This window comes from Nilaparvata lugens, chromosome 6, assembly GCF_014356525.2.
Source record: "Nilaparvata lugens isolate BPH chromosome 6, ASM1435652v1, whole genome shotgun sequence".
NCBI classification, from domain to species: Eukaryota; Metazoa; Arthropoda; class Insecta; order Hemiptera; family Delphacidae; genus Nilaparvata; species Nilaparvata lugens.
In genome coordinates this window covers 35881396-35908437 of record NC_052509.1, presented here as the reverse complement: position 1 = coordinate 35908437, position 27042 = coordinate 35881396, and the positions used below count along the sequence as shown (strand labels likewise).

The window sequence follows — 27042 nt, the reverse complement described above, 5'->3', positions numbered from 1 at the left end:
ACTGAAAATTCACTCTCCCATTATGCATTATAAATATTACTCCTGCAACTTCATCATATTACTGAATTCATTTATAACGTTTCAACATCACATCATTTACTCTGTCATTACCAGTCCAAGAATCAAATGATCAAGTCAACGATTCAGTTACAGCCTAATCATCTGAATTTATCAACAACAGCAAATGAGTTCTTCTAGTTTCTAAATACAGTATTACGTACTGTATTTTTCACATTAAATTTATTCTCGAAACTGATTAGGTTTATGCTACTGTGATATCTAAAAAGTAGTCGGCATCTCTCATCATCATCCCTCACTCATTACCCACACACAAGCCTAAGAGCTTATGTGGGCATCACCCTCAGTATTATTATTATTATCTCTTGTTTTGTTCTAGCTCTATAATTGAATAGTTCATAAGTAATATTGTTGTATGAATACAACGAATCTCATAAAATCTACTGAAAATAGAATGAATGAAAATCAATAGTAAAGAATAATCCATTTGTTTGAATGAAATACATTAATTTGATACTGCAATACTGGTTATGCATTCGAGTAAGTGTACACCTAGCTTAAATCAGGATATTTGATTTGATAGATATGATTAATATTTCAAATTATTCGAAACAAAATAGATTCAAATGAATGTACCATTTATTCTTCATTCTTACAATAAGTACATTACATTAAAGTGTATAATATATATATATATATATATATATATATAAAATAGAACGCTCTAGTTCTGTTCTCAGGTTGTAGAGCATAAAATTACGTCCAGAAGACTTAGAATTATGCATTCAAATGGTGACAATCGGAAGATATTTTTGTGTAAAATCTAGAATTCAGCAAAATATTGATTTTTCTTATAATTTTACACATTTTTGAGAGAGCTCAGACTGATTTTATTTTATTCAGAAAATCTAAAAAAAGCTAAGTTTTCTGTCCGATGACTGGATTTAGTGGAAATGAGCCGAAAATACGTGGTTTTTATTTTTAGGCCACTCTGTATCAAGCACATCGAAATGTTGGATGAAAAAATTGGTTCTGGTCTTCTCTTATGTATCCGAGCAATATATAAGTCAGAAGTACAATATATATTGCATGCACACTCCCATTTTTATGTCAATATTGAATGGACTATTTTTTTTTGTTTGGATAAAATAAAGTATATACCATTTTAGAAAGTAGAAACATGATTGCACACCAAGGCAACACAATCTTCAGATGCCAATCTTCAGAAACATAGTGGATCAATTTTTCAAATGAAAAACAAATGTCTATTTTATTAATAACAGTTCATTTTTCATGCAATGACTGGAATTAGCTAAATTCAACATTTAAAGAAATGTTATTTATGATAACAGTTTATCACCTAAACGAAGAATTTTTACCTGAATGCTATGAAAGCATCACCCAATTCACCTCCAACTATATTGACTCCTCCTTCTGGAATCGACAGGCCTGCGAAAAACTGGCGAATATCGGCAGCTACCGCCGACCAAGGCAGGTTCTGGAGTCTCACTATAACACTCATATTGCGACTGCAAAAAAAAACAAACACAATCGTTGTAGAGTGGCGAGTTCTGAAAGAGGCGATATGTTCACATGTTCCACTGCTGAATAATTTGCAAATATTATCATTTCTGCAAAAGTCATGTAAGATCGAATTCATGTCGACATTGTATGCTTTAGGAGTATCCTACCTAATATTCTTTCAAATGCTTTGATCTATTCATTGTATATTTTCTTTATTGATAAATTTATTAAGTCTACATAAAATTATCATAGACTATAAATAAAAAATATATTGTAGGACATAATTTGCATATCTGATGAGAAATGTTATGTCATTTTTTCCTTATTACTTTCCTTGCCCTACTACCGTAGGTAGTAACCGCGTAGGTAGTAACCGGGGTCTCACGGCCCCGATATGAAATAGGGACTCACGGCTCTACTACCGTAGGTAAGGAAAGTATTAGTTTCATAAAACCATGAAGGCACCCTAATTTCATAATCTCTGAGTTTTTCTACTCCCTTTGCACTTCCAACTAAGTAGGCTAATAAGCGTATGTTAATTACATCTAATGAGTGATTTTGAAAGAACATAACCTTTGTACAACATGGTCAATATGCTCCAAAATATTGATTTGATTGAATAGGAAGGCCTTCAAAAGTTATAACAATAAAAAAATTCAATTTTGACTGTATGACATGGTTTACTATTTTTTGTTAGCATTCCTCTCTCCCCAATACTAAATTTCAACATTTCTGTGGAATCTTGTTCAGAATTATTTGTAATTTCACATGATACGAGATTCTTCATCACAAAATTTTGAATAATTTTTAATTTGCAAGAAATTGAAATTTCAATTTCAAATTTGATACTTCATTTGCAAAAATTTGAATTATTAATTTCCTAAGCAAGTTATCAGACTTAAGGCCGTTTGCAAAGAGAAAGCTTCAACTTATTTGAGTCAGCCTTTGGCTTAGACTCGAATTGGTTCAAACTTTAATTATAAGGGCGCGTTTATGTTGGAACTGTGTTAAACAATACTAGCTGCGATAAGAGTAGCGAAGCTAGCAGGGAGCTGTTCTTGTCGAAGCGACGATGGATACTAGCAGAGACTAGCGCTGAGACTGCAGCGACTCCAGTTGCGCTCAAACGTTGATTAAGCAGAGATAAGGTAATAATCTCCTTCAAGTACCCAGTTCTCTCCGGAAGTTTGAAAAAACAGATTCTTACATACTTATGCTTTCAATATTGAATATTTTGATAGGCTTCTTGAATGTTCAATTACAGAAATAACTTCTAGTACCCTTGTAATATTCAATTTTAATATAAAATTATAATGAATTTTAATAAAATAAAAATTTCAACAATACAAAATATGGTGTGGCGCACTCACACAACTTTCCTTGCCGTTATGAAAATTGATCAACTGACGCCAGTATCCAATATTCAAAGATTTGAGCCAGCTGGTGACAGGCCAATAACGCTGGAGACACACGAGGTCTGTTATCTCTTCATAGTGACTCTACATAATAAAAGCGAAATGGCACTCACTCACTGACTGACTGACTGACTGACTCACTCACTCACTCACTCACTCGCATAACTAAAAATCTACCGGACCAAAAACGTTCAAATTTGGTAGGTATGTTCAGTTGACCCTTTAGAGGCGCACTAAGAAATCTTTTGGCGATATTTTAACCCTAAGGGTTCTTTTTAAGGGTTTAAAGTTTGTCTTTTAGCATGTATATTCTTCTTCTCCCAATCTCTTAATTATAATTGAAATTTCCATATCATATGTTACTATAGAACTATAATCTAGATAGAGTACCTCTTCGAAACAGTTGTTAACTGGCAACTAAATTAATAATTTTGTCAGGTTGGCATTAAGTTGAGTTGACTTTGTTAGGTTGGCACCAAGTTGAAGATTTAAAAGCATTTATCGCGAAAAAATTGATTGGGCACTGCTACTTCAATCCTGGGAATATTATATTACTAGCCGTCAGGCTCGCTTCGCTCGCCATATCCGTTTAGCCAGACGTTTAGTCTGGACCCCCGACTGGATTGTCCTAACATGATAAAAATGCAGGCGAGCGAAGCGAGCCTGCTAATCTCATTCTTGGACGATCCAGTCGGGGGTCCAGGGGGCGGAGCCCCCTGGCTAGACGGATATGGCGAGCGAAGCGAGCCTGACGGCTAGTGATTTAATAGAATCAACAGTTGTCAACAGTTTGCAATTGAATAATAATATTTTCTCGAATTGCGAGCTTATTTTCAATTTTATGTGAAAATGTTACTGACATTAATTGTAGAGATTTCCATGCTCAATCTTTTCACTAAATTTTTTTTTTAATTGTAGCTGAAGCCTGATAATTGAAAATCAAAAATCAAACTTTGCATAGGTGGGGCGGAGCTTCTGGAATTTTTACAGATATGGGACTTGTGGCAGTTGAAAGAACTTATCAATGACTGTTCAAGGTATAAATCTGATCAAAATCGTTTTTGAGAAAATCGCGAAAAACCCTGTTTTTGACATTATTTTCGCCAATCGCCATCGAAAACCTCTATCATACAAAACTTGTAGGAAATTTATTAAGCTTCACTTTTATGTAGTTGATTATGTCAATAGAACACATTGTTTTCAAAATATAAACAGGTAAGTAATGAGTGAAAATGCAACTTTCAAACCACCCCCACCCCTTTAGCACAGGGGGTATGGTGAGGACTTTTGATATGTTAATCCTCTTAGGCCTCTTTCAAACGGCAGAATCCTAGCTCCTGAAGATCATATTACGGAAGATCATATTTCATATTTCGCAGCTCTCCTGTGCTTTCACATGGGGATCTTACAAATAAGCCGACGGATCTAACAATTACGCCGACGTTTGCTCAAAGTATGACTCATCACTTTTTCTCAAAGTCTAACTTCCTTAAAAATAAAGATAGAAGATTTCTGATTTCAGCTACCCCAAATTCTTAAAAAGGGTAAGTCCGATTTCCAAAAATACCTGAAAACAAGGGAGTTATAGCTGTTTTTAATATAGCTTTCCATTATCATATGATTATAATTATAGTAAACGTACAAAGATAACAATACTCCTGCCTCACGAAGAGACAGGCAAAGGTTTTAAGAAGTTTTCAAACACCTAAAAAGTTTAAACATGAACATTTTTAATTTTTAAAAGTTCAAAAAAAAATTAAACTTTGAAAGATGAATCCAAATATGAACTTATAAATCATCTCTACTCATCACCGAATAAAATACGAGGAAAAGGACAAGTAAACTTCACTGAATTTCAATTGTCATTCAACAATCTAATTTATCAGGTTCAAATAGTTGCATATACCAATAATTATTTCTTTGCAACAATCAGAAAAATCTATTATGAACATTGTGGTGATCTGAATCGATCTATGGTAATAATAGGACCTGGAAGAATAAAAGATGTCATTCCATTCCAACTAAAACGAAAATGATGTCAGCAGCATAAACCTGGTCCCCGACCATACAACTTCTCAATATGATATTATTCAGTAGTTTACAGTTTTGAAATGTATCACTGTAAACAAACTTAACAATTCTCAATACATCTTTGCTTGGCCTGACAAGTTTGCCATTTGATATGTAGTCAGTGAATTCTGTAAAGTAGTATAAATACTAAGTTCATCAAACTTTGACTGATGAAGTGTGGTTAGAAGGCAGTTGATTCATATGTGCAGCAAGTTCATAAATTAATGTATTCCTATATAATCTGGAAAATAAAATTAGTAATTATTAAACAATCTATGACTTGATAATGGACAACTATTTCTTTCCAGTAGCCAAAATAAACTATTTACAGAATATACTTACTGGGTGTAGAAAAAAAATATAGTAGAATAATAAGAATGAATAGTAATATTAATATGAAAAGTAGTAATATGAAATGAGTAGTTAGAATAATATGGTATTTCAATCTACATAAAAGAATGAATTTATTTAACTCACTGATTAAATGAAATATCACTTCCTTTCTTAAATCTGTTGGTGCAATTGTATGCACCAACAGATTTGGTGCATACCAAAGATCATGAAGCAACCATCGTGTAAGGTGCTCGACCTTTGGATCTTCAATGAAAGTTATTAATGGTGCATAGGCCTCCGGCTGGCAGAAGGCTACTCGTGTGCTCCTTTTGGCCTGACAGCGCAAATGGCTTGAGTAGGTAGTGTCTAAACGCTCATTCCAATACTCCAACCGCAAGCCGATGTTCTGTCAGAACAGAATTTGTGCAAGCCAGTTTGCGCAAATGGCTTGAGCGTCTAAACCCGGCTTAAAACCCCACATCTAGTAGAGTATCGATCACCATCGATTGACCCATTGATATACAAACTATCGATATTACCTTATCGATAAACTTAATATTATGACAAAATCCATTTTTGATCCTCGATACTAGCTGAGAAATGAACTGAGCTTTTATCGCAGCTCTTATCAATGGTCGGGACCAAAAAGAGCGATTTCCAGCCTCAGAGTAGCTGTGATAAACGATATTAACTGCGATAACAGCATAATGTATGTAATGCTGACGTGCTTTTTCTAATGTACATGTTGGAGCTGCGCTGGAAATCGCTCTTTTGGGTCCTGACCATCGATAAGAGCTGCGATAACAGCTTTTCTTCACAACTATACTCCGTTCAAATTAACTTCGGACTTGAGATGGACATGCGCAGCAGAGAAGGCATACAGTGGCAGGGTACTAATACAGCGGCAATGCGGTACTATAGTTTGTGTAAAAATACAGATATAATCAGCTGATTAAAAGTGAATTGCTCATGTTCGCGGCGCGTATATCTGTACGCACCTTTAGAGTGTATGTGCGTCTGTGTACACGTTATCTCATCTCCCAATCAACGAAATGACTTGAAATTTGGAACTTAAGGTCCTTCCCCTATAAGGATCCGACACGAACAAATCCAATCCAAGATGGCGGCTAAAATGGCGAAAATGTTGTCAAAAACAGGGGTTTTCGCGATTTTCTCAAAAACGGCTCCAACGATTTTGATCAAATTTATACCTAAAATATTCATTGATAAGCTCTATCAACTGCCACAAGTCTCATATCTGTGAAAATTTCAGGAGCTCCGCCACATCAATGCAAAGTGTGATTTTGGATTCCCGATTATCAGGCTTCAGATACAATTTAAACCAAAAATTTCAAGTGGAAAAGATTGAGCATGAAAATCTCTACAATTAATGTTCAGTGACATTTTCACCTAAAATTGGAAATTCGAGAAAATGTGTTTATCCAATAAAGCAAACTGTTGGCAACTGTTGATTCTATTAAATCATTCACAATGAAGAGATAGCAGACTACGTGTGTCTCCAGCGTTATTGTCCTGTCACCAGCTGGCAGATCTTTGAATAATAGACTTGGAATGCGCGTGTACACTTGCGTCAGGTGATAAATTTTTATAACGGCAAGGAAGGTTGTGTGAGTGCGCCACACCAGATTTTTACTATCCTTGCCCTATTACCATAGGTAAGGAAAGTATTGCTTTCCGAAAAAATTAAGGTACTCTAATTTCTAAATTTCTATACGTTTCAAGGTCCCCTGAGTCCGAAAAAGTGGTTTTTGGTATTGGTCTGTATGTGTGTGTGTGTGTGTGTGTGTGTGTGTGTGTGTGTGTGTGTGTGTGTGTGTGTATGTGCGTCTGTGTACACGATATCCCATCTCCCAGTTAACGGAATGACTTGAAATTTGGAACGTATGGTCCTTACACTATAAGGATCCGACACGAACAATTTCGATCAAATGCAATTCAAGATGGCGGTTAAAATGGCGAAAATGTTGTCAAAAACAGGGTTTTTCGCGATTTTCTCGAAAACGGCTCCAACGATTTTGATCAAATTCATACCTGAAATAGTCATTGATAAGCTCTATCAACTGCAACAAGTCCCATATCTGTAAAAATTTCAGGAACTCCGCCCCATCTAAGCAAAGTTTGATTCTAGATTCTCAATTAGCAGCCTTCATATACAATTTAAACAAAAAATTTCAAGTGGAAAAGATTGAGCATGAAAATCTCTGCAATTTATGTCCAGTAACATTTTCACCTAAAATTGAAAATAAGCTTGAAAATCAAGAAAATGTGATTATTAAATTGCAAACTGTTGGCAACTGTTGGTTCTATTAAATCATTCACTACGAAGATATAGCAGACCTCGTGTGTCTCCAGCGTTATTGTCCTATCACCAGCTGTCTCATAATCTTTGAATAGTAGATTTGAGATGCGCGAGAACACTAGCGTCAGGTGATAAAATTTCATAACGGCAAGGAAAGTTGTGAGTGCGCCACACCAGATTTTTTTGTTTTTGTAGATCCCAGCTACTGACAGCCTATGATGGCACACCATTCAGTCGCTATCCTTGACTTTAAACTCCTGAGAGGCTAAAATACGTTGTTCCGAGTACGTTTGACAATTGGAAAAAATGTCAATTATTTCTGAGAAACTTTCTCGCTTTCACCACCAACCTAGGTACTTTATCTTTTGAAACAAAAAAGTTTATAGCATGTCGAAAATTTCATGTTTTCTGCTAGAAATGTCTCGACATTGACGAACATAAACATTAAAAAATAACCATAGGTCGGGTAAAAATTATCCAGACACCAATAGAAAGGAGATATTCTCCCCGTTAATTTGATATACACATTACGACGCCCATGACTCTGAGAGAAGTGATATTCAAAAGAAAAACAAATTTTCGCGATGTTTCCAATTTTATCATAAAAGTTGAATTTCCTTTTAATCATTCAAACCTGTATCTTTTCTAGCACTACTAGGATATCGGGGATGATATTCTACATCCAATTCTGACGTTGAATTGGAAATTTGAGAAAGTTGCAATTTTACACGAATTGGCAACCATGTAATTTCCTCGGATGGAGGGCCAAGTCTCAACTTATTTTACACAAACTATAATATTCCACCTTGACGGCCTTCTTCACATTCCTACACACCTACATTTCATAATAGTCCATTTGTTTCCTCATGCTCGAGAAGGATAATCAAGAAACTATTCATACAAACTCCTCTATTCAATGATGGAATAGGTTTTTCCGTACCACACATCTATACTGGTGTATGTGGGAGCCTCTTTTCTTGAATAAGAGTTCCCTTTAAGGGAGGAAAGTGGTGCGCTTACCATCTTCATCCATTGATTATCCACATTCTCCTTCCAAATCACTGATGGAATGCCTTACACTAACAACCTTTATTCTCTGCAACCACTCTTGATTCCACTTTTATCAAATTAATCTTAGCTTTTCTTTATGTCTTCTGCATTGAGATTGGTATTAGAATCAATCTTGAAAGGATATAAATATTGGTTGAGTTTGCAGAAGAACATACTGGCCACGAAAAGATGCGCAGTAACAAATCCAAACCAGCTGGTCGGTGTGACGTCATTGGTGCTCTAAAAGTCTATTCTTCCTATCCTTTCAATGTTAATTGAGAAACTTTGTAAGTCTTTTTCTCAAAAAGTACATAACTTTCAAGTCCCATCGACATCTCTTACGATTCATACAATATTTCAATTTTTCTAGAAATTCAATACTTTTGGACGGCTGGATCTTTCAGAATGATCGATTTTGTAGGAGCCCTCACATAAAGAGCCTGTTGCTCTCTTATTGAAAATTAACATGCTTCCCCTGGCTATTTGTAATAATTCAATTACTCAATGCTAATGAATTTGAAAAATTGATCATTGAATAAGGAATTGAAAACGTGAAAACATTGATTGTACTATAATATTATGTAGATAATATACTATGGAGATACTATTACTATTGTTCAGGAGATATGGTCAATTGAAAATTTACTGAGATACTGTCTTGTTTTCACTGTTTCAGAAAGCATTCCTCTCACAATACTTTATCTTGTCTGTTTACTGTTTATTATTATGTAGAATCAATAGAACATTTTGCCTAATACCTTAGGAAGATCTCTTTCTTCAGGAAAATTATGGTTTTCACATACTTGATCAGGAAATAGTTTTCTGGTTGAATCTCTCTAATTGTAAACTACATCAACATATAAGGGCGAATATATTAAAGCATGCATACCGCGTGGAGAATTCTCAATAATTATTGAGAATTGTATTGAATACTTGCTATATTATTGTGAAAAAAATATTTCTCATTTATTATCTGTAAGAGGGATTCTCAATTGGTACTTGCTCTTTTATTGTAAAACTCTCATTCTTTATTTATTTGTGAGAGGGAAAATCAACTCTTCATGATCCAATAATGAAAATGCATTGAATATTTCTCATTTATTATCTATGAATTCTCAATTGGTACTTGCTCTCTTATAGTAAAACTCTCATTTTTTATTCATTTGTGAGAGGAAAAATCAACAAAATCAATCATGTATCGATAATCAATAAATCGATAATGTATTTAATGAAGATACATTGAAAAGTATACGTATGTATATGAATTCATACTATAAGTATCCTACAATATATTCCTTCTAATAAACTTGATAATTCTTCAAGACAAGTGATCGGTTGAATGCCTGTGTGAAAGACTACGAAAGGATGACAACCTCTTCAATCAACTCGGAGGGCATTTCTATTCTAGAAATCAAACTCTCATACACTTGAAACAGGTTAATGTGTGGTAAATTCCAATTCTTTTCAATCTCCACATTATTTTCCTATAGCCAGAGAGATAACAGTTGGGTATATTTTTTCAAATTTATAAAGAAAATTGACAGTCAAAAGATAAAAATTACAAAAAATGAATAAAATAGTATCTTCAAGTTTCATAGGCCTACGAGTGTTTTATCCATTTCTTTTTAAAATTTGAGAAAGGATCAGTTTTGGGGCAGTTTGAGCCTGTTTTTTCTCCTCATCTTCACAATATAAATTTTAAATGTTCAAAATGTTCATTCATAAGATTTTAAAATGCTTGAATAAGTGAATAAATATTGTTCCAGTCATCGAACAGCCTATATTGCAATTATGAGAAAAGAAGGATCGTGTGTGTTGATAAAGTATGATACTGATATTCCTCCTTGACGGCCTTCTTCAAATCTCTACCCTCCTACATTTCAAAATAGTACATTTGTTTCCTCATGCTCGAGAGTTTTAGTAGTTTTGAGTAGAGAAGGATAATCCAGAAACTATTCATACAATAACTCCTCTATTCAATGATTGAATAGGTTTTTCCGTACCACACATCTATACTGGTCTAAGTGTGTGGGAGCCTCTTTCCTTGATTAAGAGTGCCTTCCGAAATGATTGAAGAGGTTGTCGTCCTTCGGAGGCTTTCAAACAGACATTCAACCGACCAGTTATCTTATGAATCGACAATATTATAAGATGCTATAATATTTGAGAGGATTAATTAATATTCCTACGTATATTTTTTCAAATTATGTTTCATTTATTCAATCCAATAGCATTGTTGCTAAAATTTGAATTTGAAATGGAGGGGTGTGTGGATAATGGTGGTAAATAACATGTTTCGGGTAAATGAGATACATGGATAAGAGTTATGAGTGTCACTCTTCACGCTACATAGGTCCCAAAATTCGTTAATGTAAACAATAGCTGAGATTAATTTAATGTTTTATTTAGGTGGTAAGTGCAGTCTAAACAACATATTTGAAGGATAAGGAAGGAAAGTGGTGCGCTTACCATCTTCATCCATTGATTATCCACATTCTCCTTCAAAATCACTGATAGAATGCCCTGCACTAACAGCCTTTATTCTCTGCAGCCGCTCTTGTTTTCACTTTTATCAAATTAATCTTAGCTTTCCTTTATATGTCTTCTGCATTGAGATTGGTATGAGAATCAATTTTGAAAGGATAGATATTGGTTGAGTTTGCAGAAGAATATCACAATGAGCAAAGGAAACAGTTCGAATGTGTACCGTACAACGTGATAAATAACGAGAAAGCTCAAGATTACTATTAAAGTATTCAAGCCTAGCCTAATTATAATGATGATAAAAGAGTGATTGAAAAAATATAGGCCTATTATTATCATCAAAGTATTACTAGGAGAAATACATTCAGTACATTTTTTTCAACTTTATAATTGGTGGGATATTAAAATTTTGAATATAAATACTCCAGTAGAAAACCTTTGAAGCCATTATCTTTTTAAATGTTGCCAAATTAAAGCTGCGTTTACACCAAAGTTATTAACAAAATGTTAATATCTTAATCCTTATAGTTTCTATTGGATTGAACATAACTTATCATACACATGATGATCATATTTGTTTGTCAAGTGCCCTCTTTGTCGAATGGGTGCCATTCCTAGTGGGCCCCTTGCACTCACACTGGCTCATTTTCTCACCTTGACATCTCTTAAGTAGCCTACCTTCCCATTCCAAATGTTGAAGATCGACTAATTAATAAATTGGATTTATTCAAATTTGTGAATCAAATGGTCCAGTCTTTCTGTACTAGATGACGCAGACAGTATTTACATGAATAGCAAATTCGTATAGGGGGGAACTGAACCCCTCTCACGGTTGGTACAGTCTTTGTTGACTAGCCAAATGTCGCACTGTTGAAATGGTTTCTTGGGGTGATTGAGGAAGTATTTCCCAGTTCTGATGGTGTTGTAGCGCTTAGCCAATGGTCGCATAAAAAGCCTACACAATAAGCTTTCTAGACAAATTATGTTTCTTATTTTGTTTTTCCTATTCTTGTTGTTTTGTTTCATTACCCAGCTTTTGCTGAAAATTACTTTTTCTATTTGAGTTTGAAGTAGGCCTACACAGATTCAAAATTATATTTCATCAAATAGTGCTTCGATACAATATGTAAATGAATAATGAAGGAGAAAACCAGCATGTAAACCTATAGTAGTTGAAAAAATCCTGTTATCTCCTAAATCATATCCTCACCTCCGACAAACCACCTTTAATAAGAAACTGTATTCAGGTATTGCAAACTGGTTTAGGACTATCTGGTGAGTCAATTCTTTCATTCTATGGAAGTTCTAGCGATTGCTCTGGATTTCTGAAGAAATGTTTCTTCATTGCTTTTTAATTATACAGTCCACTCCTATCAGTTCATATTTGAACCAGAAATAAATTTTTTGAGGCTTACTTAGTCCCACCACCATTTTTCTGTAATTGATAAGACTTGTTTTTTGTCAAGTCAATAGACCGTTCCGGTTATAATTCAGCTTACCTCCAATCAACTAAAGAAGTTGATCACTTTTATTTTATTCATGTTTTTGTAATTACTGTATATTGATCTGGACGGTAGATGTTATAAGTCAGTACACTGGTACTAGTCTTTTTTTCAGAGTGAACAATATTCTGGTGCTACCTTCGCCATACCTACTCTCTTGAAAACTTACACTACATTAGTCTATATTATCTTGTGATTCGGTACTTCAAATAATATGACTTAATATATAAGCAGAAATTCAAAATATTTAAACCCTGCAAACTATTGATATATAAGAAGGCTCAGTTAGTTATTAGCCTGTATTCACGCATGTTCTCATATGAATATGATATTCAAAACGATTCTTTGTGAAATTGTTAAACATATTTCACTAGGGCACATATATATCATGATAACTTCAAAGGCTAACTCAACACTAAAAATATACAGGTACTCTCCTTCTTTATTTTTAAAAGTCATGAAAATGAGAAAAGTGCATTGATTTGATCTCCTACTGTCTAGGTATCCTACTTATTGTAGGCCACGTAGGCCTACCTCTCAAAATAGGGAGAAGTTTATACTGGGTACGACTAATAAAGGTAAGCCTAAATTATTTTTTAATAAATAAGACTATAGGAAAGATTCACCTAGGATTAATGCAGATGTAACATGGAGATATTAATATATTCAACCATAGAGGTTGGAGGTTATCTACCTCCATGGTTGAATATTATTCATTATAACTTAATTTAATTAATTCATAAATAATTAATTTATTTACACAAATTTTATCCTTTTTAATAGTAAGTTATTTTTTTATTTTTCGTTTTATATAGTATATTACATTTTTATTTTATAACCATTGTCATTGTAATATGTTTATGGGACAAATAGAGATTTGAGTAGATGTTTCAAGAAATATTGTAAGGCTCAATTAATTAGGATATTGGTTGCATTGGTCTATTAATCCTATACTATTGAACGAGCAATTTATGTTAACGGTATATGTTTAGATGTTTATATGTTTGTATTTCACCGGATCTCGAAAATGGCTTTAACGATTCTCACAAAATTCAGAACATATAAAGTCTTTGCCTTTGCTGAATAAATAAAACTGAAGATTTCTCACTCGAAACAAAAGCTGCTGCAACAGTCGTGGGGAAACGCGTAAACATTGTTGAATTATACAACAAATTGATCAGAATTCAATGCTACATAATCAGCATAGATTTTTCCATCTATTTTTGAAAAGTTATGAGCAAAAATAGAAAAAAATGGAGGCAAATATGTTTTTTTTTTAATTTAACACTCTTCAAGAGCGGATATCTGGAATATGATAGAATATAGAAAAAGTTGTGCGATAAATATTATAGGGAATTATGTAAGCTTTAATTTTGTATAGAATAGTCAAGTCCGTAAAATGCATAGTTTTCAAATTATATGCGAGAAATCAAAAAAAAATGGTACGTTTGAGCCACCCCCACCCCCTTCGCACAGGTGGTAGGAGTGAGGTACCTTTGATATGTTTACCTCCTCACTAACCTTAATAGAACTGTCAAAAATTGTCTCCCAAGCGTTTCCTTCTACACCAGTTTTTTGAGCATTCATTGTCTGGACTGATAGATTGAAATTAAGATTGGGAGTAGAACTTGCTGCTCCGCTCTCATTGAAAACCTGATCAATAAGAATAATTTGAAATGTGATAATCTGCGACTCAGTGGTATCATGGCTATTTTGCAGTGGCGGTAGGGCGGTAAGGTCCAGTGGCCTATTAGGTCCATTACCGGCTAATGGGGGTCTGGGTCCTACCCCAGAAAATTATCATCTTTAAACACTATTTTAAAGCATTTAAAACGTGGAATCTGGTATTAATAATAAATAAAATTATGAATTAATTACTCCCACAATTATTTTTGTTATAACATTGTACGTAAATATTTTAATCAATTCAAAATCAAATTCTCTATTTATATTTTTAATCTGCCGACACTAGTGCCAGAACAGTGGGAAGTGGCAAGTATCTATATCTAAAGATGATCGTATTATTGAAATGAAATTTCTGACTAAATTTACAACTGAAATTTAGCATGACGATTCTAAATTTCCCAAGGATAATTTTATTGGCCTATTTTCAGTTCATCACATGTATTTTATCTTCTTGTTGTATCCGTATCTTTTTCTCCTATAGGGCTGCTATGAAGGAAGAAATTGGCTTAGGCTATACAGGTACGAGATACGAAATAAATATTTGACGCAACATCACATCTGAACTATTCATCAGATTAACTTCAAATTCAGCATGAAGATCTTTTGTTCACCGAGGATGGTTATAGGGCTATTTTCATTTTTTCAAGAAATTAATTATAGGCTAATTAATAATTTAATTTGCGGTACTAAGTTTACGTAAGATAAACGCCTAACCAAAATAATAATAAAAGCAATATAAAACATGTGGTACCCTTTTTTATTAAAACAATTTAAAACATTTCAAAGGCTAGTTTCGGCCTACTTTGGCCATTTTCAAGTTGAAATAGGCCGATTATAGTAGTTGAAATGTTTTAAAGTTTTAAAAATATTTTAATAAAAAAGGGTACTACATGTTTTATATTGTTTTTATTAATTTTAATTTTTAGTAGTTCATACAAGTGAAGTGATTTTAAGCTTGATCAAATATTTTTTTATTGTGAATTATATATTACAGCTGTTGTTGATACTTTGAATGAATAGCCTACTGAGTTACAATTTTTAAAAAAATTAGTAACATTTAAAGAAAAATATAAATTTTGATGTATTTCAGTTTTTAATCAACAATATTACCAATTGTCACCATTTACATGCATATGGGTTAAAGCACAATCAATATAAAGGTGCGTACAGATATACGCGCCGCGTACATGTGCAATTCACTTTTGATCAGCTGATGCCAAGCTTTTTATATCTGTATCTGACCGTTTCTGTAAAAATACAGATATAGTCAGCTGATTAAAAGTAGATTGCTCATGTTCGCGGCGCATATACGCACCTTAAGATTTCTCATTTGACCAACGAATTTGACTGATACATGGGTTTGAACCGCCTTGACGAGACGAGAAGAATGAGCTGTAGTAACGAGGAGATCCGATCATTGAATCAAAAGGTACAAGTGTTTGAAATTTTGATCCTTGAGGTGTCCTTAATTATGCGCTCCTCTCCACTGGGAAATACTAAAATAAGTAGTGTATCCAAGGGGTGGTCTTGTAAACTTATATCATGTTACAAAATCATAATAAGAGAACAATGAAATCAGTTGTGATGGTTGAAACTAAAAATAAGGTGTTTTTCAAAATACAAGGAGCACTGTTATCAGGTGTACCGGTACCTGGAAATCTATAAGAGATAGATCTGATTTAAGGTTGAGAGCACAAAATTACGCTCAAAGTGATTTGGAATTATACATTTAAATGGTGACAATCGAAAGTAATTTTTAATTGAAAACTTAAATTTATCAAAATTGATATTTTCTTAAAATTTTACTAATTTTTGAAAAGTTGTAACTCAGTACTCATGGAAGATAAGAGTGATCCGAATAATTTCATTTCATGATCTAAAAAAAGGCGAGAGTGAATTTTTTTATCTGATGACTAAGATTTGGCGGAAATGACTGAAAACTGGATAATGAACGGGAAATACTAGGTTTTTGGGACACTCTGTATCACACAAGAAAATTGGCATGAAAAATTGATTGTGAACTTTTCTTATGTATCCAAACAATATATTATAAAATCAGAAGTATAATGTATATAGTGCAAGCACACCCCCTTTTTCATGCCTATATTGACTGAAATATTTCATTATTAGTAGTTGTTTCAACTGTTGTGATCGGCAGCACTGCTCCTGTCTTTCAGCCCTGGAGCAGACATTAACGAATGTTCGCATACGATGATTTTGAGAGCAATAATGAGTGTACAGTCTCCGGGACTGTAAAGTATTTACACTCTACACAGGGTTTCTGTGTTGAGTGTAAATACTCCGTAGCACCATTCCAAGTTATACACTAGTCTTGTCAACTTGGAGGTAGTAATTTTCATTGATGATTAAAGTTGTTCAAATTGATAGGGCAATTTTAGAGTGGGATCCAACTAGAGAGCGTTGCTTCAGACTTTGCTGACCATTGCTGAAGACGGTCTTCACCTGGTAAAACTTGATTCTCAGACATTTCTGAGATGTAAAATGACATCATAGTATTATTATTATTCTGTGAATAGTATTTTTCGTTCCATAGGTATTAATTTATTAAAAACTGTACTATCTGACTCAACCGGTACCGTAAAAAAACCATTCTTTTTATTATTTGTTGAAATATTGGAAATCTTGATGTTCTCCTCTGGGATCAAAAGTCAATTAAGGAAATTGAAATTATCTCATCATCAACCCCTACATTACCCACGCATAAGACACGAGCTCATGTCAGCATAACCCTTAGAGAGAATTTCATTTTTCTAAAAGATGCTCAACTATCTATCCACATAATTATGTTAATATTACTCTTCATCTTTCATAAAATCTAGATAGGTTTCATTCTAATGGTAATGTTTGCGTCAATCATCAGGTGTTTGCAATGTTTCCTCTTGATCAGGGAAAACTTTGAGCAAAAATATTGGTCATGCCCAATTCTTAGAAATGTTAGACTGGAATCTAAAGCTGAGTGTTTCAGCAAAAACCAAGAATACAATGTACTAGATATTTTTCCATGCTGACGCTTATACTGTTGTTTCTGATGTAGGCAGAGAGTATAGAATGTACCCGTAATAATTAATATTAGATAATTTTCAAGAATAAGCTGAATTTAGAGGTGAGACTTTCTTTTTTGAAAATTTGAAAGATAAGTTCTCGGCTCATTCAATATATTCTTTTCGAGATTTTGTTGAGAACTAGAAAGTAGGAATAATGTATAGAAATACTTATTCAAATAATATAATTATTTTACGAAAAACTTATTACAATATAATTTTCATAAGGATTATTACTTTCCATCACACTTCTCCAGGTTTCTCAGTCCAGGTTTTGGACTGGCTAATTGATTCACATTTCAGGTATTATCAATAATTGTGGTAGAAGGTGGAGAGGATAGCTGGTGCTACTGTCTTAGCACAGGGAATAAACCTGGGATTTTCCGTCGAAAGACCCATAGCTCCAACAAGACAAAACAGAGATACTTTATTTAGCTGGTACTACTGTTCAAGTACGGGATATGAGCCTGGGGTTTCTGACTTAGCACCTATTTCTCCCATTGTCCCATGTAACAACACAGAGATACTATATTTCGATCTTAAAATGAAAGTAGATATTCTGGATTAGCATAGAGCAAAACTATCTTGGGTTACAAATGGATCAGACAGGAAAAATCTTGGGTTTCTCTATTGAAGGCCACGTTGAGGTTGGTTTTCATAATACAATTACTAAATAAATTATATTGAATTATTCATTCCGGAAAAATTGTGTTATTGTTGGCTTGTTTGTTGCAGAGTATAACATGTATTAAATTATGATGTTTACATTCTATACTTTCTAATTGGCAGTAGACTGATAGAATGTTTCCTGAAGAGTACAATAATAAATTGATAATAGAAAACAATATTTATTTAATATAACTGATTGTATTACATATATTTGATTGTTTATTTTTCTATTGTTTATATATTTTTATTATATGATTTATATATCTGATTCATTCATACAGGACTAAGTTACTACTTGATAGCTAAAGAATTATTACTAGTAGCCTACCCTTCATTTTTTGAAGACACTTGATTACTAAAGGATAAAAATGTCATTATCAAAAATTCAAAACATTTACTTTGAGATTTATATCTTTGAATGTAATTTATTGGAAAATATGCTAAGTTTTTGAGAATCATACATACTCAATTCAAAGGTAGTATTTTAAAAAGGTATATCAAAGGTAGTATATTCAAAAGAAAAACTTATTTTTTAATTTCATCACAAAAATTATATTCTCTTCCAATCCCCCAACCCTGGAACTTTTTTATCCTAAAATTGAAATAATTCATCCTATTTGTAAATCATAAAAATGAACAAAAATAACATAAAATTGTAATCATATACAACTTAATCCATGAAAAAATTTCGATTGCAGTCTGTATAAAATAAGTTGAGAATGGACCTACATACGAAGAAATAAAAGCGTTGCCAATTTGTGTAAAATAGCGACTTTCTTGAGTTTTTCTATTTAAGCACAGAATTGTATGTAGAAATCATCAACAACATTATAGTACCTAGTACTAAAAAAGTTCCAGGGTTGGGGGATTGAAAGAGAATTAAATTTTTGTGATGAAATTGAAAAATAAGTTTGTGAATATTAATTCTTTCAGAATTTTAGGATGACATAATAAGTAAGAATTTTGTATCAAAACAAAGAAAAAAATTTATTGGTGTCTAGATCACATCACTACCACCTATAGTTTTTAATGATTATGTACGTCAATGTCGAGACATTTTGAGCAGAAAACATGAAATTTACGACAGAAACTTTTTTGTATAGTAAAAGTTCTATTTTATAGATTAAAATACGGTGTATTAAATTTTTTTATAGAAAAAGTTATGGAGGTGGAAGCAAGAAAATTTCTCAGAATAATAATTATTGAAATTATTTTTCCAACTGTTAAACGTAGTCGGAAGAACGTAAAGGCCTCTCAGAAGTTTCCAAGTTAAGGATAGCGGCTGAATGGTTAACCATATAGTACCATATAATTATATTTCGCACCTAGAGCAGAAAATGAGACTTTTCCGGCTCGAAATCGGTTTTCAAGTCCGAGGCCGTAGGCCGAGGACTAGAAAATATTGAGAGCCGGAAAAACATTTTTTCCTCCACCTACTGGCTAAAGTACTTACTTTACTCCCTGAAACATAATACTAAAGTGTCACTTTTTCGCCCTCGGTAGTAAAAAACAGAAAAACTCCCTAGGGAGTAAAAGTGACTCCATTTAAATAACATGGGAAGCATCTCTATTTTAAAAACTTACATTATAATAGGTTAGAAGGTCTAAGCTCAGATGAGAAAGCATAAAGAGGTGTCTGTCATTGAGTCAACTGAATTCAATACCACAACCAGAAATTTGATCAACTCATGAAATATATGTTTGTATGATATTATATTCTTAATATAAGTAGACGATAAAAATTTATACAATTTTAAAAATATCTTATTCTATTCAAAATACCAGCCAACAAATATTTTTGATCTGCAATTCAAATCTGAACCGCGTGATCTGGAGTCAGCCATTTTTGGTAAACACCCAGCTGATTGTTACAACTTTAGCCGATAGATAGCGCAATCGGCCGTGCCAATCAGACGGCCGGTTTTAAAGTTTAAGATTTAGGTTATGTTGTTGGGAAACATTGTCACCAATACGTAAGTTATTAGAATGATTTTATTTGCAGTTTCTATAAAAAAATGTAGATGGAGGAAAAATGTTGTGTACATCACGAGTGAAAAATACTTTTTCTCCCTCAGGAAAATTGTTGCCCTCGGCTTCGCCTCGGGCTTCAAACTTTTCCCTCAGGGAGAAAAAGTCGTACTTTTCACTCTAGATATACAAATAACTATTGCCTGTGGTGCGAACGCTTTATTTCACCACACAGAAAAATAAACATATATATATATATATATATATATATATATATATATACACAATGTGGCGAAAACGTTTTTTCGCCACACTGCTCAGAAAGCAGCTGTTTTCCAGTCCCTACATAGATCTGAAAGGCATTGTTTGCAGACGACTCTCGTCTGACGAGAGGTAGAAAGGGTACCCTTTCCAGCCGCTAACATGGAACTAAGAAAGGTGATCAAAAAACAGCTGATCAAAAAACTTTTCATTATTTGTGTTCATTATTCAATAATTAAAACATTTATAATAATATCATCTTATTGTCATTTGAAAGAATAAAGAAGTATAAACTCAACCTCCCACATAATTTAACATAATCTTTTAGGTTATTCAGACAAATCAGAATAAAAAATAAAAATACTTGGACAATTTCCTGATATTCAGATTACCTCAGATTTGCTAGAGCTGTCACCTTCCACTTCTGCTTTCGGAAGTGCTTAGTAAACAACTATTCTCATATATATATTGTTTATTTTTGTGTGTGGCGAAAAATAGCGTTCGCACCACGGGCAAAAATGTTTTTCCGGCTCTCAATCTTTTCTAGTCCTCGGCCTACGGCCTCGGACTTGAAAACCGATATCGAGCCGGAAAAATCTCATTTTCTGCTCTAGGTGCGAAATATAGGCTACTATTTTAGCACCTCTGGAATTATCGGGGATCATGAGCAATTCACCTTTAATCAGCTGATCATACCTGTATTTCTACAGAAACTGTAAGATACAGATATAAAAAGCTTGGCATCAACTGATTAAAAGTGAATTGTACATGTTCGTGGCGCGTGACTCTACGCACCTTTAGAAAAAAATTCCAGTGGAAATAATTTCAACAAATACCAATGCCTCTAGTGCAACTGAGATATGATTATCATGACGCAATGACTATATTAAAACATGTAAATAGTGAAAAATATCAAGCTAATAAATTAATGTACGCACTCATGATTATTTCATTCCCTGTATTGTAATAAGACGCCATACAGCACTTATTAAATCAATATTAAGGTATTTTTCCAGGATACGGTCAGGTCGATATTTAGTTTTCAGTGTAATTCACACTAGCGATCGACCTTCATGTAGAGGTGCGTACTGACGTATGTGCCACGAACACGCGCATTTCACTTTTCTTCAGCTGATGCTATTAGTACAGGCAATGAATGCTCAACAAAGGGTATAGAGGGAAAAGTTTGGAAGACAATTTTTGACCACACAGTTCTGTTTAGGGTAGTGATAAGGTAAACATCTCAAAAGGCCCCACCCCTACCCCCTGTGCCAAAGGGGGTGGGGGGTGGTTGAAAGGTACCATTTTTTGGTTTTTCGCATATAACTCGAAAATTAAGCATTTTACAGACATGACTATTCCATAAGAAATTGAAGCTTACATAATTTCCTACAATATTGATCTAACAACTTTTTCTATATTTCTTTCACTTTTCGAGATATCCGCTCTAAAAGATGTGACATTTTTGAAAAAAAAAACATTTTCCTTCAATTTTTTGCTCTTTTAACTTTTTGAATATCGATGGGAAAAATCCATGCTGATCATGAGCTTTTAGACCATCAAATTCTCTTAAATTTGATACATAATTTCACAAGTTTACGCACATCCACACGACTGTTGCAGAAGCTTCAGTGTTGAGTGTGAGATTTTCAGTTATGCAAAAATAGACCAATTGACAAATAAATTTGGAGAGAATGTTTTGAACACAATTTTTGACTTTGCAGCTTTGTTATGGCCAGTTAGGGGGTGAACATATCAAAAGTCCCCATCCCTACCCCTTGTGCTAAAGGGATGAGGATGGTTTAAAAGTTGCATTTTTCAATGTTTTGCTTATACGCTTATATCTTGAGAAAAATGCGTTCAACCGAAATGACTAACTATTCACAAATAAAGCTTGATAAATTCTCTACAATATTTGTTGTGTGGTGATTTGCGATATCTCCAACAGTTTTCGAGATATACGCTTTTAAAAGTGTAAAATTGTTAAAATAACAGCTTTTAATCCTATTTTTTTGATGTTTCAGGGCCTACAATTCTCCAACAATGCATCGTAAAAATGAATACTCACCATAGATTTGTAGAGCTTTGTTTTATCTTCAATTTGATGTATTATTTCACTACTTAATGTTTTCCTTCTATTATTATAGCAGATTCAATGTGGGGGGATATCTCGAAAAGTGAAAGAGATATAGAAAAAGTTGTTAGATCAATATTGTAGGAAATTATATGAGCTTCAATTTCTTGTGGAATAGTCATGTCTGTAAAATGCATAATTTTCGAATTATATATGAAAAACCAAAAAATGGTACCTTTCAACCACCCCCACCCCCTTAGCCAAGGGGGTAGGGGGGGTAGGGGTGGGGACTTTTGAAACGTTTACCTCCTCACTACCCTAAAAAGAACTGTGGGGTCAAATTTTGTCTTCCAAACTTTTCCCTCTATAACACTCCGTTGACTGGGCTATATACTGGGTGTCCCACCAAGGTTGTAACAGCAGTTGACCATAGATTCTACTCGACATTTCTGACAAAAAATGTTCAGTAATTTTTTTCCCTATCGACCTTAGTTTTCGAGATGTATCGATTTTTCGATATTTTCAGAATATGCCCACTTCCGGTCATATACTCAATAACTCGAAAACTACTGATCGAATTTCAATTTCAAAGGTATTGTTGGAAAGAGAAAGACATTTCAAACAAGATTAATGTAATTTTATTTGTTGTTGAATATTTTGAAGTTATTTATTAGGGCTTAAACTTGAGAAAATGCTATTCTTCAAATTCAAAGTCAAATTTCAAACTGTTTTTTCTCGATTTTTCTCCGGGTGATTATAGTGGTTCCAATATTTCAAAACTTTTACATTTCATGAGCTTTCGAATGAGTATAAATTCGAAAAGGTAAGTTCCATGGTAAGGTGTTTCAGTATGCTTTCCAGTTAATTGGCATGATATGTATCAACTTTGGCTAGTAGAGAAGTGTTCGCGTTCATTATCATGAAATTTACCTTGATTGAGTACTTGATCATATTATTGGTGTATGGAGAGTGAGGATGCAATTCAAGAGAGGCAGAGAGAGTATACAGGAGACGTTTTGCTGACCGAAAACACCCATTTCATAACACGTTTTTAAGATTGACAGATGTCAAAATTGTAAGGGTCTAGGATCAGTTTCAAGGTACGAGAGGCCCGTCTTAATTTCTGAAGCTTTTGAGAATCTTATTCTAGAGTATTTCGAGCAGAATCCTCGATCCAGTATCCGGCGGGCAGCTGGGATGTTGGATGTTTCAAGAATAATAGTTCAAAGAATATTGAAGAAGAATAACTTTCGACCATTTCATGATACCCCAGTTCTAGAGTTAAATGAACCTGATACTGTTCAAGGATGCAGTTTTGCCGTTGGATATTAGCACAAGATTGTGTTTCGAACATTTTATGGACAGATCACAGATAAAAGTACGTTCAAAAGAGCTGGTGCTGTAAATTTTCACAATACACATACATGGTCCTTGTAAAATCCTCATAATAATAGACCATATCGATATCAGCATCAGTTTTCATTATTGATGTTTGGGCTGGCATGATTGATAAACATATTGTTGGACCTTTCATTTTCCCTGCAAGAATAAATGATGAAGTTTTTATGGACTTTCTGGTCAATGAGCTTCACGAATTGATGGAAGACGTGCCTCTCAATTTGAGGCAGAATATGTGGCTCCAGTTAAGGATGGTTGCCTCCCTCCTTATGTTAGAAGCGTCCATGGGTGGCTTGATAACAATTATGCTGGGCGGTGGATTGGCCGAGGTGGACCCGTAAGTTGGCCACCACGCTCGCCTGATCTCACTCCAATAGACTTCTACTTTTGGGGGGTTGTGAAAAGTAAAGTTTACAGAGAACCTGTAGAGACCAGGGAGGGACTGATTCTGATTTCGATTGACGTTTAAAGTAATGAAGACACGGCCCAACGAAGTGAGACAAGCAACTCGAAGCTTGATGAACGGCAGCAGAAGTTGCATAAACAGAAATGGAGGCTATTTAGAATTCCTATAAGCAGTGAGCATGATATGTAACTTGATCAACATCAGTTTTTTTTTTTTTTAATTCTGTCATTCATCTACTTTGAATTATTATTCTATGAATAAATTATGTTGGATCTTGGAAAAGTGTATGATTAATATTTGATATAGGATTTAGGCTAAATGCTACAGAAAATTATGCAATAATCAGGTGATTTCACTCTTAGGATCGTCACTTGATGCATGCTGTTTGTGAATTTCCTCATTTTGAAGGTATTAGCAGATATTAGCAGTTTTCAACACTTTATCATGAAACTTTCCTTTTCGAATTTATACTCATTCGAAAGCTTATGAAATAGAAGTTTTTGAAATATTAAACCACTATAATCACCCGGAGAAAAATCGAGAAAAAAACAGTTTGAAATTTGACTTTGAATTTGAAGAATAGCATTTTCTCAAGTTTAAGCCCTAATAAATAACTTCAAAATATTCAACAACAAATAAAATTACATTAATCTTGTTTGAAATGTCTTTCTCTTTCCAACAATACCTTTGAAATTGAAATTCGATCAGTAGTTTTCGAGTTATTGAGTATTTAATGACCGGAAGTGGGCATATTCTGAAAATATCGAAAAATCTATATATCTCGATAAATAAGGTCGATAGGAAAAAAGATTACTGAACATTTTTTTGTCAGAAATGTCTGACATTAGTAGAATCTATGGTCAACGGCTGTTACAACCTTGATGGGACACCCTGTATATCCTATACACGAGTGAGTCATACTTTTGGGAACCCTTCAATAAATTGGAGACTGTTGTAGATATAATACTGTAACTTTCAGGATGAGATATTGGTCAAATACTCTACCTTTTGACGAACAACTGAATTTCAACCCCTCATAAGGGGGTGACTTAGGGGTTGTAACTCGGAATATTTTAGATGTAAACACCCATTGTGTAGTACATCGTTTTAAAGGCCTTTTCAGAACAAGAAAGATGACATCGATAAAAATGTTCTATGATACTTGTATCCAAAATGGCGGCTGATTGAAGTTTTAAGGATATGAGGGGTTGTAACTCAAATATTTTGAATGTTAAGACCCATTGTGTGATACATCATTCTTAAGTCCTTTCTAAAACAAGAAAGATGACATCAATAAAAATGTTCTATGATACTTGTATCCAAAATGGCGGCTGATTGAAGTTTTCAAAGACATAATTGATAAAGTTCAATCAGCCGCCATTTTAGATACAAGTATCATAGAAGATATTATCGATGCCATCTTTCTCGTTTTGAAAGGGCTTTGAAATTATGTACTACAGGATGAGTGGTTACATTTAAAATATTCGAGTTACAACCCCTAAGTCACCCCCTTATGAGGGGTTGAAAATCAGTTGTTCGTCAAGTGAACAAGACAAGAGTATGTGAGATATAGTTTAGATATAGATTATAGACATAAGACTGACATCAAGAGTATGTGACCAGTAACTCATCCTGAAAGTTACAGTATTATAATTATCTACAACAGTCTCCAATTTATTGAAGGGTTCCCATACATATAACTCACTCGTGTATATGATATAGCATCAGCTGAAGAAAAGTGAAATGCGCGGTGTTCGTGGCACATACGTCAGTACGCACCTCTACATGATGGTCGATCGCTAGTGTGACCTACACTGAAAACTAAATATCGACCTGACCGTATCCTGAAAAAAGACCTTGATATTGATAGAAGTGCTGTATGGCGTCTTATTACAATACAGGATATGAAATAGAAGGGTATTTTCAGGATATTGAAGGGTTCAGATACATATGACTCTCTCTGTATGTAGGCTATTTGTACAGAAACAGTAAGATACAGATTATAATAAGCAAAGCATCAGCTGAAAATGAGTCAATTGGAAATTCCTAGTTATTTTAATTTACCTGTTATCTGGTTTTACCCAGTTATTCTGAGCCATATCTTTTACCCCTACAATAATTACTATATAACTGGTTATATAAGTAGTTGCCCCATCATCTGTATTCTATCTTTGTCATTGACTTACATCAATAGATTCTACTCTATAATCGCAGTGCAGTTATTAGCCTAATAGAAAAATATATTTTGCTCATACTGGAGACGTACGTACAAAGTTTCCAAGTTTCAATGAAAGTGTGAATTTAAAAAAAAATCATTACATCTCAAGATACATAAGTATTATTATAAATTACAAGTAAATGTGGAGACTAAAGCTGCGTTCACACCAAAGTTATTAACAAAGTGTTAATAACTTAATCTTTATAGATTCTATTAGATTGAACATAACTTATCATACACATGATGATCATATATTATGTGTTTGTCATGTTCCGTTCAATCTAATAAAATCCACAAGGATTAAGTTATTAACATTTTGTTAATAACATTGGTGTAAACGCGGCTTTACGTTTCAAGCTATATATTCTCAGCCTGAATTTTGAACCCTTGTCGAACTCGAATCTTAGACCTAGAGGTGCGAAGGAGTGCGTTATTTCAGAGCACTCCTTCCTCGTACCCCACTGATTTACCCATCTGACAGCTTGACAGAACTTTTGCATGTTCTTTTCCTTCGTTCCCCCTAGAGTTTACTACGAATGATTAGTATTGTCGATATTGTCCGTGTCATGTAGCTTTGCCTATCG

At 33.8% G+C, this 27042-nt stretch overlaps 1 protein-coding gene across 1 annotated transcript in view; it reads right to left on the bottom strand.

The window, feature by feature from the left end:
- Positions 1 to 27042, bottom strand: part of LOC111057582 — a 65495-nt gene that overhangs the window by 4242 nt on the left and 34211 nt on the right. Inside the window, exon 3 of the mRNA XM_039431438.1 lies at positions 1398 to 1547. Within this exon, the coding sequence (XP_039287372.1) occupies positions 1398 to 1540 (143 nt within the window). The 5' untranslated portion in view covers positions 1541 to 1547. The remainder of the gene's footprint in view (positions 1 to 1397; positions 1548 to 27042) is intronic.